General features: G+C 40.8%; 1 protein-coding gene across 1 annotated transcript; it reads right to left on the reverse strand.

The window, feature by feature from the left end:
* Positions 1 to 1058: 1058 nt before the first annotated feature.
* LOC127002830 (X-linked retinitis pigmentosa GTPase regulator-like) lies at positions 1059 to 16014 on the reverse strand. The gene is made up of 15 exons (XM_050869054.1): positions 15881 to 16014; positions 14553 to 14678; positions 14049 to 14141; positions 13795 to 13857; positions 9659 to 9811; positions 9339 to 9485; positions 8929 to 9084; positions 6490 to 6648; positions 6032 to 6156; positions 5611 to 5754; positions 5092 to 5220; positions 4832 to 4973; positions 4425 to 4571; positions 3991 to 4094; positions 1059 to 3628 (listed from the first exon to the last, which is right to left on the reverse strand). The coding sequence occupies exons 1-15, from the start codon at positions 15909 to 15911 to the stop codon at positions 3605 to 3607; spliced, it is 1743 nt and encodes a 580-aa protein (XP_050725011.1). The 5' UTR covers positions 15912 to 16014; the 3' UTR covers positions 1059 to 3604.
* Between the last annotated feature and the right edge of the window lie 1317 nt (positions 16015 to 17331).

Below are 17331 nucleotides of genomic sequence, written 5' to 3' on the forward strand. Positions count from 1 at the left end.
TCTCCTGTTCTCATTTTCCTCAATCAACCTCTTAATATATTTCTTTTCCTTATCTTCTGTGGCTTTTTCACTTTGTACTCCTTAATTCTTGCCTCGTACGTCCTTCAATGACTTAATTCCTTCTTCTATCTCCTGTGTTCACTTTCCTTAATCAACCTTTCAATACATTTCTTTTCCTTATCTTCCGAGGCTTTCAGTTTGTACTCTAATTCTTGCCTCGTATACGTCCTTCAATGACTTCCTTCTTCTATCTCCTGTGTTCACTTTCCTTAATCAACCTTTCAATACATTTCTTTTCCTTATCTTCCGAGGCTTTCAGTTTGTACTCTAATTCTTGCCTCGTATACGTCCTTCAATGGCTTCCTTCTTCTATCTCCTGTGTTCAGTTTCCTTAATCAACCTTTCAATATATTTCTTTTCCTTATCTTCCGAGGCTTTCAGTTTGTACTCCTTAATTCTTGCCTCGTACGTCCTTCAATGACTTCCTTCTTCTATCTCCTGTGTTCACTTCCCTCAGTCAATGTGTTTTCCTTATTTACTCTGCCTTAAAATTTACTTCTGTCTTATCTTTTTCCCACGTACTTTGCCTTCCTCTTTAGTTCTCTCGATCTGTTTTAGAGTATACAAATTTACGTTATTTTATGTGTATTTGTTTACATATTTTGATACAAATTTATAATATTTTATGGGTATTTTGTATATAAATTTCAAACATCCATTTCTTTCTTGACTTTTTTTTTTTCAGTTTAGGTTTAGGGACAGACCACCTGTAGTCAAGAGCATAATAGGCTGTGTGGGGTCTGACAAATCTAGGGTATGTGAAATCTATGTGAATCTTCCTTGGATAATAAAGAAGTAGTTTGATTTTTTTTACTCAATGAATCTTTAATTTATCTCCTGTATTCTTGTTTTTAATCAAGACTTCACATGTTCTGTAATGTTTGTATTGTATTTGTATTTCTATCATTATTTTCTATCACAATCTTCCAAATATCAACGTACCTTTGCAAATTTTTCCTTCCCTCTTTCCCTTCCTTCCTCTGGTTTAAAATGCTTCCTCATCCTTCAACACTTTATTTCTCTAAATTAGTGTATACACACATACATATACATGATACACTAAAATCAGGTATTTTATGCTAGTGTATGTAACAGCAGGTACATGATATAGTCCATTATTAGATACGGAAATACACACTCATCAAAAGAAACATTTGTATGACTTGATATGATGGGAAATTTGTACTTCGTAAAACAGAAAACGTGTACAACTCCATTCAAACTGAAAATGCGGTGTATATAAATGTCCTAACTGAAATACCTTGTTTATCACTATGAAATGGCACACATGAGATGGCATTCCTAGCCCGTCCAACTCCATAAAGGGAAAACAAGAGCATTGAATGAGAAAAATAAAAAATGGCATACATGAGATGGTGTTCCTAGCCCATCCAACCCCATAAGAGAATATAAGAACATTAAACAAAAAGATGAAGAAGAAGAATAAGAAAAATGGCATACATGAATGGCATTATAGCCCATCCAACCCCATAAGGGAAAATATGAACATAAAGGAAAAGATGAAGAAGAAAAAGAAATGGCATACAGTGAATACAAATAGGCCTAGAGATCCTTTTAACCATGCAAGATATATAATTAAAATCCATTAAATATAAATTCCCTATTGGTCAGTATATTCCAACAGCAGAAATAATTAATCCTTGGCAGCAGAAAGAAAATCTAGAGGAGTTACAATGGCAGGATAGCAATATTGAAAAAACAACAATTGCCTGAAGTCTAGAGGACAGGAAATTAAATAAGGTACTGTACTGTTAAAATTCTATCTCCTTCCATCATTGTATCATTAAATGATAAATACAATACCATAGGATTAGATACATGCCAACAACCCACCTCCTTAACCCCTTGACTGTGGATTTCCTACCAGAAGACCTCAACAAGCTACAGGAATGGAACAAAAAGTGGAAGCTACAATTCAATTAAGAAAAATGTAAAGTCCTGCACCTTGGGAGGGGATATCCAGCATACCAATACCACAAGGGAAACACTCCACTATCCACCACAGAGGCAGAAAAAGACCTGGGACTATATATGTTACCAGGCTACCAATGAAGGCAAAATCCATGCCAATTGCAGCAGAGGGGTTAACTACTACACACTGGCCTACTCCAACACATCAAGAACAGATGACGAAGTGAAGAAGCAAATGAAAAGGACAGTGTATCGGTTACTGACCTATACAGGGCATGAAAACATTAGAACAAAAGGAGAATGGCCCTGAATGGGAATGTACAGCCCAACATTATGAAGCAACTGTACCCAAGTGGTGGTTTAGTTAGGTTTTAGTGATACAGATTTCAGATAAATAAAACACCTTAGTGAGATACATAGGGTACATTCATCAGTTCCTTTGTGCATTTCCAATTAGTACAGGAACCAGGAAGAAAAGGGACAAGGTGATTTGAACCCTAGTGTTGATGTGTGAAGTCAGGAAGGACATTCCATCTTAAACCCTGAGCAGTAAACCTAAAGCAGCCACTATAATATATCTAAATGTAAAGTCTTTCCTGATATCGGTACTGACTGAAAGGGATTGTAACTGTTTTCCTGATATTGGTACTGACTGGAAGTGATTGTAAGAGCTTTCCTGATATTGGTACTGACTGGAAGTGATTGTAAGAGCTTTTCTGATATCGGTACTGATTGGAGGGGATTGTAAGAGCTTTCCTGATGCTGGTACTGACTGGAAGGGAGTGTAAGAACTGGCAAACTTACCCTATAAGGAAGACGAGTAACCCAGAGACCCATTTCCAGGACTCACAAGGAGCAATTAGGATATCAGATGCAGAGACACAGAACAGGAGAGTTTGGCCAACTTGATCACAGGCACCAAGTTATATTGATGCTCACACAATAGGTCTTTTTTTGCATGTGTGTGCTCTAGGTACTGTCAGGATCTTGGAGAAGTACCTACATCACAAAAAACAGTATCGTATCAGCACCAAACTCTCCTATTCTAGTACAGCTCTTGTCAGACGTAAGGTGCAGTGTTACTACTCACATCACTGCCTCCCACCTTGTCCCCTAAGACCCACTTCCCTTCCTGATTAGTTGGTAATTTTTGTTGCCATTGAGAGAAAATACCTGAACCATGAAATAGTCTCAAACTGATGAGGGTTGATTGATGTAAAATGAGGCTGTATTCAAAGTCAGTGGTAGGATTAGTGGCTACCAGAACTCAGTGGTAAGATTAGCAAGTACCAGTTCTTTGAGTGAAGGGTGAGGGAGGGATTGGGCCTTGGGAGGCTAGCTGGCTGGCAGGGACTATAGTATTATGTGTCACCTTTATTAATCAAACTCTTATCCCCAAGTACGTATTGACATTACTTCTTCGACCTTTGCTGGTATAAATGCAAGAATCAACAAGTACAAAAATAATAGGGAACTTTGCATTCTAGCTATCGTGGTGAACTACTTACTTTCCTTATATGTTAAGTTATTTGATGCAGGTAAGGTGAGGTGTCGTGTACGGTCGACAGGTCCCATTGCAAGGAGAAGCAGCTTGTGGCATTGCTTGTGGTGGTTACAAGATGATGCATGTTTTGGACTGTGAGTAGACAAAAAACATCAATGAACAAATGATAGAGAAAAAAAAGGCAATGGAGGAGGTTCATACACTATAGCGACACCATCTAATTAGGGATATACAATGATGCAAAGAAAAAGAAATTAGGATGCATCACAGAAGTAAGATACATTATGAAAAAGAATTAGGATGCATCACAATAGTAGGATAGGTTATAGCAATGGTAAGAAAAAAAATAGAATATATTACAACAGTAAAGATACATTAAGAAAAAGATAAAAAAAAAATGAGGATACATCACAATATAAGACAGGTTTGCCAACTCACACACATTCACTTTCCAACAGATTCCATATACGCAGTTACAACCTAATATGACTAACCTGCTTTTCATTCCCGAGGTCATCTGAGTCGGGCATGGCAGCAACAATCCTTCTGGAGTTGAAGGCTTCCCGTACATTCTTCACACCTCCAGAGTTTGATGATCCTGAGGAAACCCAAACCCAAGTTACTCTCTCTCTCTCTGTTTGCTTACTTTAATTACACTACTGTCTTTCTTCTGGTTACTGATTTCAATTGGAGAGAGTATGCAATTGTCAAGAGTGGGAGAGACTCCTGGCCCATCTAACCCCATAGAGGAAAGTAAGGATGTCAAGTGAAAAGAAGAAATCAATGCCTTTAAATACAAACAAGGCATCTCATTGTTTACCCAAAGATGCCTCACTCAAGCTTGTAAGGTAAATGATGGTAATGAGAATGTATGAATGTATGTATGTACAAAATCTTCAGATCAGAATAACTTCCATATAATACATACTCAGACTGCTGTTCCCTTCCAGCGATCCGTCAGTGCTGTCTGTGGCTCCATTCTCACCTACATTATCAGCCTGCTCACCGGATCCCAAGGACCTCTGGGAAGACTTTTTCCTCGCCAGACTTTTAAAGAAGTGCGCCACACGACGAGCTGGTGGGAAATTTAACGGCAAAATGATAAACTCTGAGAGGAGCAAACTAATTTCTTGAACTACGGTTTCTTGATGACTCTCAGTGAGGAACAAAACATATCAAGTGTGTTTACGGAAGTGGTTGATTTCAAGTGATTTTTATTTCTCATGCTTTAACTGTTCTCTGTGATCTTATCTTCACTATCTACCTATGGCAAACATAACATTTTGATGCTCATGCAGATGATAGGCACCACATTTAGCTGTGAACAATAATTACTTTTCTTTTCCGGTGACTGAGAGTTTTCAGTGTTCTCCGCTGATCCCTGTGTTACCGACGCCCCTTCACTCTCACTTCCTGACATAATATCTGAAGGAGGGTGTTCACCATTGCAGTTTGGTTCTCCAATGCTGTCAATGTCCTGCAAATAAATTGAAGAAATAAGTTTGACTGAGACAAAATGACAATTATAATTCTATATTCAGCAGCTTTTGACGAGACTCTCTATAATCAGAAAACTAGCTTGGAGGACAACTTACATCAGCATTAGCAATGTCTGGTGACTCAGACTCTGATGCAGCGCTGGTCATAACCTCTATGTCTGGGACAGTGGGAGAGACGGTTTGCTTGAAGGGCACGCCTGCTGACTTTATGGGTGGCAGTGTGCCCTGGAGAACCAAAGTAAAACCAATTAAATAAATCTCCAGCTCTTACGAGATATAAAAATAAAAAAAAAATAAAAAAAAAATTAAAAAAATCTGTCAATTTAGGTGAAACATATGAATGGAAAATTTTATAAAAAAAAAAAAAAAATAGATGTAGAAATAAGTGAGGCATAAGAAATAAAAAAATCACTTACCTATAAAAATAAAATCAAAATAAATTATTAAACAAAATGGTCTGAAGCTATAGACATATCAACTAAAAAATAGTACACTGCATATTGAAGTGGTACAGTTAACAACCTACTGCTACAGCCTTTCAAAATCAGTTAGCTCACCCCCATAACATGAAAAATCTAAAGCAAATCTCTTATAGTAAATACTGATGGGACTTACATTAGCAAGGCGTCTCCTGTCCCGTGCCGACACAATGGAGGAAGGCTTCAAGGGTTGGCTCTCCTCCCTCGGCTCCTCCCTGTCCTCTGTGTCCTTGGGTCGCCTGCAACCAAGCACCATGGTGTGGCAGCCTCCACAGCCCACCTGGACCAGAATGGATAAACTTACTACTCACAGTGTTACATGCCTACAAGTTAAGGGAGAAAAGCCTTATTTGTTTTTTTTCATATGCACCATTCTCACATTTTTTTCTTCTTTGTTTAACATCCTTATTTTACATTCTCATATACTGGGCCTCACAATTTCCCCCTTCTTTCTCAGGCCCCTTCTTGAGCATACAATCTTACATATAGCCAGTTGTAAGTTCAGTCTCCCATATTCCTCGTTTTAACAACCCCCCACATGGTATTACTCCACCCACAAGGACCACTCTGATGTGCCGGAGCCGCCGAACAGTCACAGGCATGAACTCCGAGGCAAAGTTTTCTTCCCCTTGGCAGAGCTTCCCATGCCGGCCACACCCCCAGCTCAGCAGGAGCCCGTCAGCTGGCAGAAAAGTGTATCATAACTTTATTTTTTGAAAAGGAATAGAATATAAAAATGTTCTAAACAAAGAAGAACATTATTTATAACTTACTGAAAGGCACTTGTTAAAACTAATACAAAGAATTCCTTAAAAAGAATAAAGAATGTCAAACGCAAGTCTCATTGTGAGAATACATCGCCTGTTTCAGTGCCTAGTTAGACTTCTTAACAGGAAAGGGCATCAGCACAGCAAGGCTTACAGAGGAATAGAGGGTTCAAGTTTCCAGATAACAGGTCAGGAATCCAAACCACTACCACAATGACACTCAGCCACCTATAAAACAAACTCTTTACCTGTGATTGCGGCAGAGTGGTTGGCTCCGGCTGCTATCGACACAATTGGGTAGGTGTTCGTCTCCACCACAGGCTTGGGCAGCCAACACTCAAGCTCCTCTTCACCCTGGCCAAGCTCTCCATTGCTTCCCAGCCCACATGAGTAGATGGCACCACTCTCTGAAGAAAAATTGTGAAGTTGTTATTGCCTGATTTCACCAAGTTGAGTCATATATGTTCCTCATTGTTGTTAAAGAATTAACGTTTTAAAGCAACGTTCTTAAAAAAATATCGCTGTCATTATCTTCTCATATTCATTTCCCCTACCTTAAACTTTTCACACACTCTCCAAGAATACTGAAGAGGCTCACACATCTATACAACTCTCATATTGATAATAAGCAGAACAAAGACATCAGTTACAGGCTACAATGAATTATGTACACCCTGTCTATAATGTGTACATAAGAGGCCAAATAATTAATCAGTTACAGAGAGACAGAACATTCAAATAGCAGTCCAATGAAAGTTAGGGCTACTCTCTTTTAACCCGGTAGCAGTGTGGATCGTGTTTCCTAATGGTCCCCTCAAGCGAGAAAAATGAGAAAAAATCACCCCTCACACAAACCATTTCATAATATATATCAAAGCATTTGTGATCAGATTATGTATCATCTATTTTGGGGGTTTAAATCATGGCACAAATTTGGCCCGTTGCTGCTACACGGTAAATCCACAAATTTGGCCCGTTGCTGCTACAGGGTTAATCTAAGTTTCCATGTCCTACAAACACTGACTGATGTACACCACCATGCTTCAAGACAAATGATCTCACAGCAGCTTAAAGGCCAGCTGTTGTGGTTAAACTGAACTGTTCCTTAAGTTCTTCATGGATCACAAGTACCATAAAACCTCCAAAGGATCTTCTTCAACAGTTCTGGCTCACAAATACTTTAAAGGACATAGCCAACAACAAGTATTTTACAGCATATACATAACAAAAGAATCAGAGAACACAACACAGGCATGGAAGGGATGAAGGAACACAGTCATACTATACAAAACCCTGCCCCTCAATGAAATACTCTTGTCTCTTGGGTCAAGCATGCATCAGAGTTCCCAACACACGTGCTGGACTGACCTACCTCCTCGTCCTGGGCATAGCTGTGGTGGTGCTCAACAAACTGTGCAAGTGGAAGAAACACACACCTTCTTTAGTGGGAGATATTCTAGTCATCATTGCACATTCAACTATTTTTTACTGGTAGAATAAGCAGTGAGAAGAAACACAAACCAAGTTGAAATTTGCAGAACAGATATGTTTTCATACTCTCTCAATAACAAAAGATGTAGCAAAAACTGGACAGGAACAATGGGCATGCATGATGAGCAAAGCTTTGGTGGGGCTCGTCTGGAAAAGATTACATTAAAAAAAAAAAACATTATCCTCCATGATATTCCCTTTAAATCCCCTCCCTTAAGATCTGAGGACTTGGTTAGCTATAAAATTAGTTAATATGAAAGCGAAACTCCATTATATTTCCTATATGTATCACATGGTATTAAAAAGAAGTTGGTAAATATCATGAAGACCATTATGAGCCTGTTTCTTAACCCTCTAGCGCACGATGACGCGTGTAGCGTCATCAAAGGATAAGAGGTCCTGGCGCACGATGACGCGAAACGCATCATAAAAGTTAAAAAAATTGACTAAAATTTTTTTGGTGGAAGTGCGTCAAATTTGGGAGCATCATTTGTTGGGATTCTACTCTGATGGGAGAGGAAAAAAATAGTTTTCTCGGTGTAACTCAGGAACTAATAGGCGTATGAGGATTTTGAGGATACCATAAGAATCCTCACTACATTCCACTTCGAAACATGTATTCGGCTAAAAAAGTTGGCCCACAAAGTTTTGAGCTAGCGAGAGGGGAAGAGTTGGTACTTAGGATTTATTGTCTACAATACTCTATACGGAGACTTGAAACAAGTTTGTATTGTTTATATATATATTTTCCTCTATTTTTATTTGTGCGTGTTCTAGTACAAGTCTTTATGAAACCATTGATACCAAATTTATTGGGGTACAATATATCTGTGAGGGTAAAATACGTCCGGGAATGTAGGGTATCGCGGCGGCAAAAAAAGGCCGGTCGGGCCTGAGAAATGCATGATAAGTGGAACAGAAACTTATTGGAATCTTACGGTGTGCAAGAGGGTTAATCTGATTTTAGGTGCTTGTCTTTCCAATAAACCATGAGCATGACTGTTATATTTTCTATTCCACAATATGCAATCAAAGTCCACTATTCTCTTTGTTGAAACAGTTTCCTGATGAATTTCCTTAAAGATTATTATAATAAAGAAAAGACAAACACTAATATGTAGATAGCTTTGCTTTACATTCATTCAAAAGTCAGTCATTCAGTTTTTTTCTACATGAACCATTACTACAAAGCCCACCTGTCAAGAAGAGTGTGTGGGTGTTCCCTGCAGCCACCTGCACCACCTGCTCCGGCAGCATCACCTCCTGGGGCCGCCGGTGGAGGGTCAGGTGGCCGTCACTGAGCCCCAGCTTCCCGTGGTTACTTTCCCCCCATGTGTACACCAGTCCAGAGCCTGCAGGCCAAACACCTTGTTGTCAGAAACTTGAAAATTCATAACTTCTGGTTGAACTAGAATAATGGATATACTACTTATCTACTGTCCCATAAATTAAGCTTTCAACAGAATATTAATAAGAAAATTACAACCTAAAGAATGAAAATGTCTAATAAAATCAGCAATCAGATCTCATCAGTAGTGCTGTAGAGTGTACAATGCCTAGGGCTGTACTGTGCTGGCCAAGGAGTGACACACACACACACACACACCTGAGACAGCAACGTTGTGGTAGTAGCCACACGCCACGCTGACCACCGGCTCAGGCATCTTGACCAGTCTGGGTGTCAGCTGCTCATCAACCTCCAGACCCAGCTGGCCCTCACTGTTGCTGCCCCAGGCATACAACTCCCCTTCCTCTGCCATGGGGGGTGTCAAGGGATCAGGTCATAGAAATACCACTAAGCAATTCAACTACAGCATACAGGCAGCTGAGCCATAAAAAGCATACTACGAGATATAACTCCTAGGCCTGATGGAGAGTACTGGCATATAGCAGACCTGATCTAACTTAAGAAACTGAGACACCCACCAGTGAGCACAACAGAGTGAGCGCTGCCGGCTGCCACACCCGCTGCTGGCGCCTCCAACTTGAGCACCTGGACTGGCAGCAGGTGATCTTTGTGGTCTCCGGTGCCCAGCTGGCCATCACCATTGTGACCCCACAGGTACACTGCACCAGACACTGCAGCCAAGAGGGATTAAAAGATTAGGTTTTGATAATGTCTTCAGTATTATTTCACAAGTACACATTTGAACACAGCAACCCACTTCGGGAGTAGCTCAGTGGGTCGACTAATCAATCAATCAATGGGGGCATACGCCGGGGGGAGCATCGCCTCGCCCACCCTACGACGCCAAGCCCGGGGGTCCCTCCGGGCGAGTCTCCATGCAGGCCCCCTTCCCAACCCAAGTACCTCCCGGCAGGATCTATCGACTTGCTCAAGCCACGAACTCCGTGGGCGTCTCCTTGGCCTCCTCCACTCAGGATTGTCTCTTACAGAGACAACCCGATGAGCAGGATCAGCTTCTGGAAAACGTGCCACGTGCCCGTATAGCCGGAGCTGGCAGTGACGGACTATGCAGGTAATATATGTTGAATCAGTCTCATGGAGTAGTTGCCAGTGTGACACAAAGTCATTCCAGTGATATCCCATGATTCTGCATTGACATTACCAAAGATATCAATCCATCTCTCCAAGTCCCCATTTAGTGTCCATATCTCACAGCAGTAGAGTAAGACATGGAGCACAAGGGACTTGAAGATCCAGATCTTTGTCCTTCTGCACAGGTATCGACAACGCCATATACTTGTGTTCAGCGAGTCCATAATACCGTGGGCCAGACCAATCCGCTGTAAGACTTCCTGGCCAGACTCACCGTTGTTATGAACTACGCTACCAAGATACGTGAAACTTTCTGAGATCTCAACGTCCTCGCCACACGCATGAACAGACTGTACTGTTTCATCCAGCAAGCCTCCAAACACCTGTACCTTGGTCTTGGCCCAGGAGACCTGGAGTCCCAAGGGCTTCGCCTCCTCGTGCAGTGACTAGAGAGCCATCACCAAGACCTCAAGCGACTCTGCCAGGATTACTGCATCATCAGCAAAAGCAAAGTCAGTGACCCTGGTATTGCCAATGGATGCTCCACAATGACTCTGGTCCACAACTCTGCCCAGTACCCAGTCCATACAAGTGTTGAAAAGCGATGGGGCAAGGACACAGCCCTGCCTCACTCCCGCATTCACGGGAAAGAAGCTGGACAAGCCCCCCCCACACTTCACAGCACTCTCTGTCCCAGAATACAGGCCAGTCAGCAGACCAATAGTCCTCGCAGGAATCCCACGGAGTTGCAGAAGATCCCAGAGTGTCTCACGATGCACTGAATCAAATGCCTTCTTGAGATCGACATAGGCTGCAAGCATCCCCTGTCCAAACTCACGTCGGCGCTCCACCAGTACGCGAAGCGATAGGATAGGTCGACTAAGGTCATCTCTAATCTTTACATCTATGGTTGGGAGCACTACAACACTAGACTGCTCGCTGGTGTCAAGACATGCTGATCTAGTGAAGCAAAATATGGGCGGTTCACCACAACAAACTACTGCAGAAGCTGAATAATGCATCATACTTCTACTTGCTTTCACACTTTGGGGTCATACTGATGTACTGAGAAGGATATCACTATTTTATCAATATCCATTTCTTTGCCTATGTGAACATGAAATATTTACCCCCCCAAAATTCCTGCTCTTCTTCAGTAAGCAGAGAAAAACTATAAGCAAAAAAAGAAAGAGAAAAGTAAAAAGGATATGAAGCTTGCTTGATCAGTAAATGAGATCACAGAAAATTACAAAAAATTAAAACCCAAATCCCTCAGCCACTGAAATCAGGAACTACAAAACCAGATTTTATTGCACTAAAGCTATTCAAGTAATGATCTCAAGAGGAAGGAAAAGACTATACAACTATTATGAAGTAAATGAGATCACAGAAAACTACATTGAAAACTCAAATCCCTCAGCCACAGAAATCAGGAACTACAAAACCAGATTTTACTATACTAAAGCAATTCAAGTAATGATCTCAAGAGGAAGGAAAAGACTATACAACTATTATGAAGGTGAATGATTACAGCTTCTAGATTGTGTTGTGTTGCATCATTCCCGCGGCCTCAGGGATTGCCGTTGCCTGTGTTCTAATAATAAAGCAGAGGGTTGTCTCTGTGCTTCATACCTGCATTACCTACCACAACATCCTGGGAGGTGAAAGCAATGGGATAATGTATGTATGAGAGGGTGAGTGGGAGCATGAAGGAGCCAGCCTATGCAGGGGTAAAGAGTACAGAATGGAGCAAATGGAGACTCTTGGACGCAGTTAGAGAGTCACGAGAAGCAGCTATCACCCCAGACAAGATAACAGCTGCTATCTAGGATCGTTTACCTGACCTACAGTGATTACATTACCTTATCATCTACAGTTTCTACTAATTGCTCCAGTTCAGTTTTTATCATGATGCTCCAGTTACTTCACTAGATGGAGGACTTTTCAGGTAGCCAAGCTCCTTACCTCTTACAAACTTATCTGGGCTATCCTGTATATCACATCAGGAATTGAGAAAAAAAAAATCTTATCCCCTTGAAAAGTCAGATGTTCAGATGCAGCACTGGGCACTATGATGAACAGCTTCCTACAAACATAAAACTGCAAAACTTTACCTTGTTTTTTACCAGGTCTTTTATTTTATCATATTCTTTTAAACTGGTAGGGAATATTCACAGCTACACAATACACATAGAGAAAGAAGATTCAATAAACTTATTCAGAAATGCATTCATGAACTTACTTTGGGTCTGTGTGAAAAAATAAATAAAAAGAATGGGGGTGGGGGGGAAGAAAAAGGAAAAACTGTGGTCTCAATGTATTAAACGGCTCAGGAGTGTAATGGCTATCTGGAACAGCTGTCCCCAGAGGTATTACAGTATGTTCTCTCCGGAAGTGGCAACACTCCTAAGCCTAACCCTGACCTTACCAATAACATGCAAGATGCAGGGTGATCTTTTGTGGCCTTTTACTTCCAGCTCAAAATAGAGTACTCCTATGGTCCAGAAAAAAAGTTTACAATGATCTATGTATGAAAACCTTACAAACTGAATATCAATAATGACTACCATGAAGAAATGTTCTGCACTCAGCCCGGTGTGTAATATTAATGTCACGCTGCCAGGATGAAAAGTAACAACTCTATGATGTAAATGCTAGGGTACTCTAAATTTAGTTTGCACCCAATCAACAGCATAGCATTTCACTTTTTTTTTTTTTTACAGCAAAGGAGACGGCTCAAGGGCAACAAAACGAGTGTAAAAAAATAAAGCCCGCTGCTCACCGCTCACATAATTGACAAAAGTAAAGAGTAGCCAAGAGAGAGGTCAATTTCAGGTGGAGAGGTGTCTTGATACACTGAGTGAAAGGAGGACTTTGCAGCAAAAAAAAGTTGGAAAGTTTTGTTTAGTCGGCGCAACATCTGTGGTCATATGCCAGAGAGAGACAGAAGGGGGAAGGAATTATAGGAGAAGGGAGCAGACCCCAGGAGATGGGACACAACCCCCGATTAATACTTGGTACCCATTCACTGCTGGGTGGACAGGGGCGTAGAGTATCGGAAAAGCCGCCCAAATTTTTCCACTCCGCCCGGGAATCGAACCCGGGCTCTCTCAATTGTGAGCCGAGTGTGCTAACCACTGCACCACGAAGCCCCCAACTTTGCAGCAAGAGAATCCCATAAACCTGTCGGTGTGTGACTGAAGACCCCAAGAGACTGAAGCTCACTGACAAATTATACACAAACAGGGAGCAGGGCCAAGGACAGTGATTCCTAACATACAAGGGGTACATGCAGGTTTAGGTTCAGATATCCTTACACACATGCTGAATGCCATACATAATGTTCCTCCTCAGAATAACTAAGCAGCAGCGAGCAGTGAGCAGCGGGCTTTTTTTTTATTATTTTCATTTTTTTGTACCCTTGAGCTGTCTCCTTTGTTGTAAAAAAAAAAAAAAAAAAAAAAAGCTCCTCACACCAACTAGGTAAACATGTAACACTGCCATTCTTAAAAATATGGATATAACAACTTCCTAATGACATCAAGAAATCAAATACACTCACGGCAGGCAGCAATGGAATGGGAGCGTCCACAGCCAACATGCATTACTTTCTCTGGCTTGAGAGCTGAAAGAACAAGTTACATACATCATTAGTTTTACAGTATAGAAATATTTCATTTCATTCAACCATCCCTATGAAGAAGGGAAACAAATATCTGGATAATGATATACATAGATGTATTACACGTAAAAGTGTGTTTAAATGTGTGTATATACGTATATCATTTTTTTTTCATTTATTTATCATTAACTTACATTTCACACAGGAAGGCTTTGTGACGGGTTTTGTGGTTCCAAGACCAAGCTGTCCAAGCTCATTTCTACCAATTGTGAACACTCTGCCTGACTCTGAAACCATCAACAGGCTTCATACACATTTTCACCGTGGAGGAAATATTTCTGAGAGGGGGGATTAGAATGTGAGAGCTTGAGCATGTGAGGAATGAGAGCAAGAATGGAATAAAGTGAAAACATTTCTACTGTGGCCAATGCCTCCGGGCAGTTATAAGTTGTAAGTCCAAGAAGAGACCAAATATCATGAAACTACAGTACCCTCTCGTGTTTTGCGCTCACTTTGTTCCGAAGGTATACCGCTAAACTCGATGATCGCGAAACTCAGATAGCCCGAAACTCGAGAGGGTACTGTATTTAATATGCAGAAGTGAGTGACAAGGATGCTAGCTATGTTTTCTTACACCACCATAAGGAAAAATAGGGAAGTTAAATGAAGAAGAAGAAGAAGAAGAAGAAGAAGGCTACCTGTCAAGACAGCTGTGTGCTCATCCCCGCATGCTATCTCCACTATGATGTCGTTCTTGATCCAAAACTTTGACGGAGCATTGTCGGCAAACCTGCTCTTGCCAAATGTGAAGACAGCTCCTGTATCTGCAATAATAATAATAATAAAAATGATGAAAATCTATCTTAAGGCTACTGTCAGCAAAATGTTAGTAAATCCATCCATAGTTTCATTAGAGGTGATATCATTATTACACTTACGGCTATTTACCTCATAATATACAATGATTTGGCAAGGGAGTGGCTCATTCAGGGGTGAAAATTAGTGGAAACATATAAAACAGTAGATGAACATGCTTGATTAATGACTACCAAAATATGTAGGTATGTACAAAGGTTAAAACTGTAACTAGAATACATATATGACAACAGAAGAGCAGCTGGTTGAATGGGAAACAAGATATCAGTGCCTTAATAAAACTAATTTTCACCATACACACACCTTGCATTGTTAACCCTGGTGACTGTATGACAACCACCCATTAGTAGTAGTCTTTCCCTGCACACTAGCATACAGTGAAACCAATCTTCACCCTACACACACCTTACATTGTTTACCTTGGTGACTGTATGACAACCAACACACAGTAGTATATAAGACTCCCCTGCATACTAGCATACAATATAGAGACACACACATTACTTCTGCCATCCTTAATGTCCGAAATATTGCCACGTAGGAGTTTCTATAATTCCTACAGGGCCCGCAGGATACCCTATACATCCTGAAATCTGATGACAGGTATAGATCGTGTCAGGTAGAGTTTATTCACAGCACTGGACGAAGAAAAAATGGTATTCCTGCATTCCTTTAGCCCTTCTGATACAACTCCTCCATTGGTTCATTTCTCCTCCTCTTCCACAGGTACAAAATAAGGTAACTGTGTATTATTTCTCTTCCTAGTAGTTAGCAAGATTTCCCAGCATACAATATAGAGAAACACATTACTTCTGCCATCCTTAAAGTCAGAACTATTGCCATGTAGGATCTTCTATAAGTCCTACAGGGCCCGCAGGATACCCCATGTACATCCTGAGATCTGATGACAGGTTTAACTTTTTCGCAGCACTGGGTGAAGAAAAAACGGTACTTCTATATTACTTAAGCACCTGTGATCCTCCTCTTCCAAAGGTACAAGATAAGGTCACTGTAGATCTCAAATGACCAGCCTCTCCCACACACCCTCCTATACCTCTTCCATTCCCTTATTTCTCCTCATCTCCGCACTAAACACGCCTTAAAGGACTAATAGGCTCAGAGGTATTGTAATCAGGTAGCAATGTCTCACCTGGGATGTCAAAATCGTCGTCCACAGCCATTTTCCGTCCAAACAATGCGGGCCGTCTCCTGAAGGTCACCGCCCCCTCGCCAGCAGGTTGACGTCCCCTCCAGCGCCTGATGATGACGATGGTGATGACGATTATTGACTTGGGTGCGTATTCGTAAGGGCAACGGGTTCTCATTCCGACTATTGCATAAGGCCACAGATTTCACAAGGCGTTCTCATTACGACTATTGCATAAGGCCACAGATTTCACAAGGCCACAGAGATTAATCGGTTTTTTATGTGTTTTTATTTATTCGTATTCGTAAGGGCAACGGGTTCTCATTCCGACTATTGCATAAGGCCACAGATTTCACAAGGCCACAGAGATTAATCGGTTTTTTATGTGTTTTTATTTATTCGTATTCGTAAAGGCAAAGGGTTCTCATTACGACTATTTCATAAGGCCACAGATTTCACAAGGCCACAGAGATTAATCGGTTATTTATGTGTTTTTATTTATTCGTATTCGTAAAGGCAAAGGGTTCTCATTACGACTATTTCATAAGGCCACAGATTTCACAAGGCCACAGAGATTAATCGGTTTTTTATGTATTTTTATTTATTCGTATTCGTAAAGGTAACTGGTTCTCATTGCGACTATTATAGGGCCGTATTAAGTATTACTAAACTTTATGTGTTTTTATTTATTCGTATTCGTAAAGGCAAAGCGTTCTCATTACGACTATTTCATAAGGCCGCAGATTTCACAAGGCCATAGGTTTCACAAGGCCACAGAGATTAATCGTTCTTTTATGTGTTTTTATTTATTCGTATTCGTAAAGGCAACTGGTTCTCATTGCGACTATTATAGGGCCGTATTAAGTATTACTATAAACTTTTCATCGCCCAAGTTCACATAATTATTCGACAAGGCTTTCGTAGGAGTTTTAATTGGGCATTTCCAGGAATGGTTTTATGAGTGTGACCCTTCTTCTGTACCGTGAATCTACAGAAACACTCATCAGAACCCGATTGACCCCCTATTTGACCTTTAGAAATAGTTAATGTGAGACGTGTCTTATAAATAATACCGTTCTATATTTTACAAGGCCACAGAAATGAATCGGGTTTTTGTGATTTTATTTTTTTTCCTCCGTGCAAGATGTAGAGGTCGTGTACAACCATCACTACCATCACAAAAAAAGTCCATGGAAATCCCGACTATACTTCTACGGGAGGCTTAAACGTATCGGGTTCCAGTTAATTATTATGTCTATATATTTCCCCCGAAGCCACAGATTAATCGTTTGTTTTCCCGTCCAAGTTGTAGAAACCGCGTAAAACTAGCTATCACTTAAATCTCAGTATACTCCTTCCTATGATATCATATAACTTGGATCATTCACCTACTATATAACGACTATAATTTCTCCCGAAGTCACAGATTAATCGTTTGCTTTCCCGTCCATGTT

The sequence above is a fragment of the Eriocheir sinensis genome, chromosome 2, assembly GCF_024679095.1.
Source record: "Eriocheir sinensis breed Jianghai 21 chromosome 2, ASM2467909v1, whole genome shotgun sequence".
Lineage (NCBI taxonomy): Eukaryota > Metazoa > Arthropoda > Malacostraca > Decapoda > Varunidae > Eriocheir > Eriocheir sinensis.

What these genes read in the sequence shown, in the direction of transcription:
- LOC127002830 (XM_050869054.1), bottom strand. Translation starts at nt 15,911, where the DNA reads ATGGCTGTGGACGACGATTTTGACATCCCAG. An exon ending in AAAGCCTTCCTGTGTGAAAT is followed by an intron (nt 13,858 to 14,048) that starts GTAAGTTAATGA and finishes TTGTTCTTTCAG; the next exon opens with CTCTCAAGCCAGAGAAAGTA. An exon ending in GGCACATCAGAGTGGTCCTT is followed by an intron (nt 5,755 to 6,031) that starts GTGGGTGGAGTA and finishes ATTCTGGTCCAG; the next exon opens with GTGGGCTGTGGAGGCTGCCA.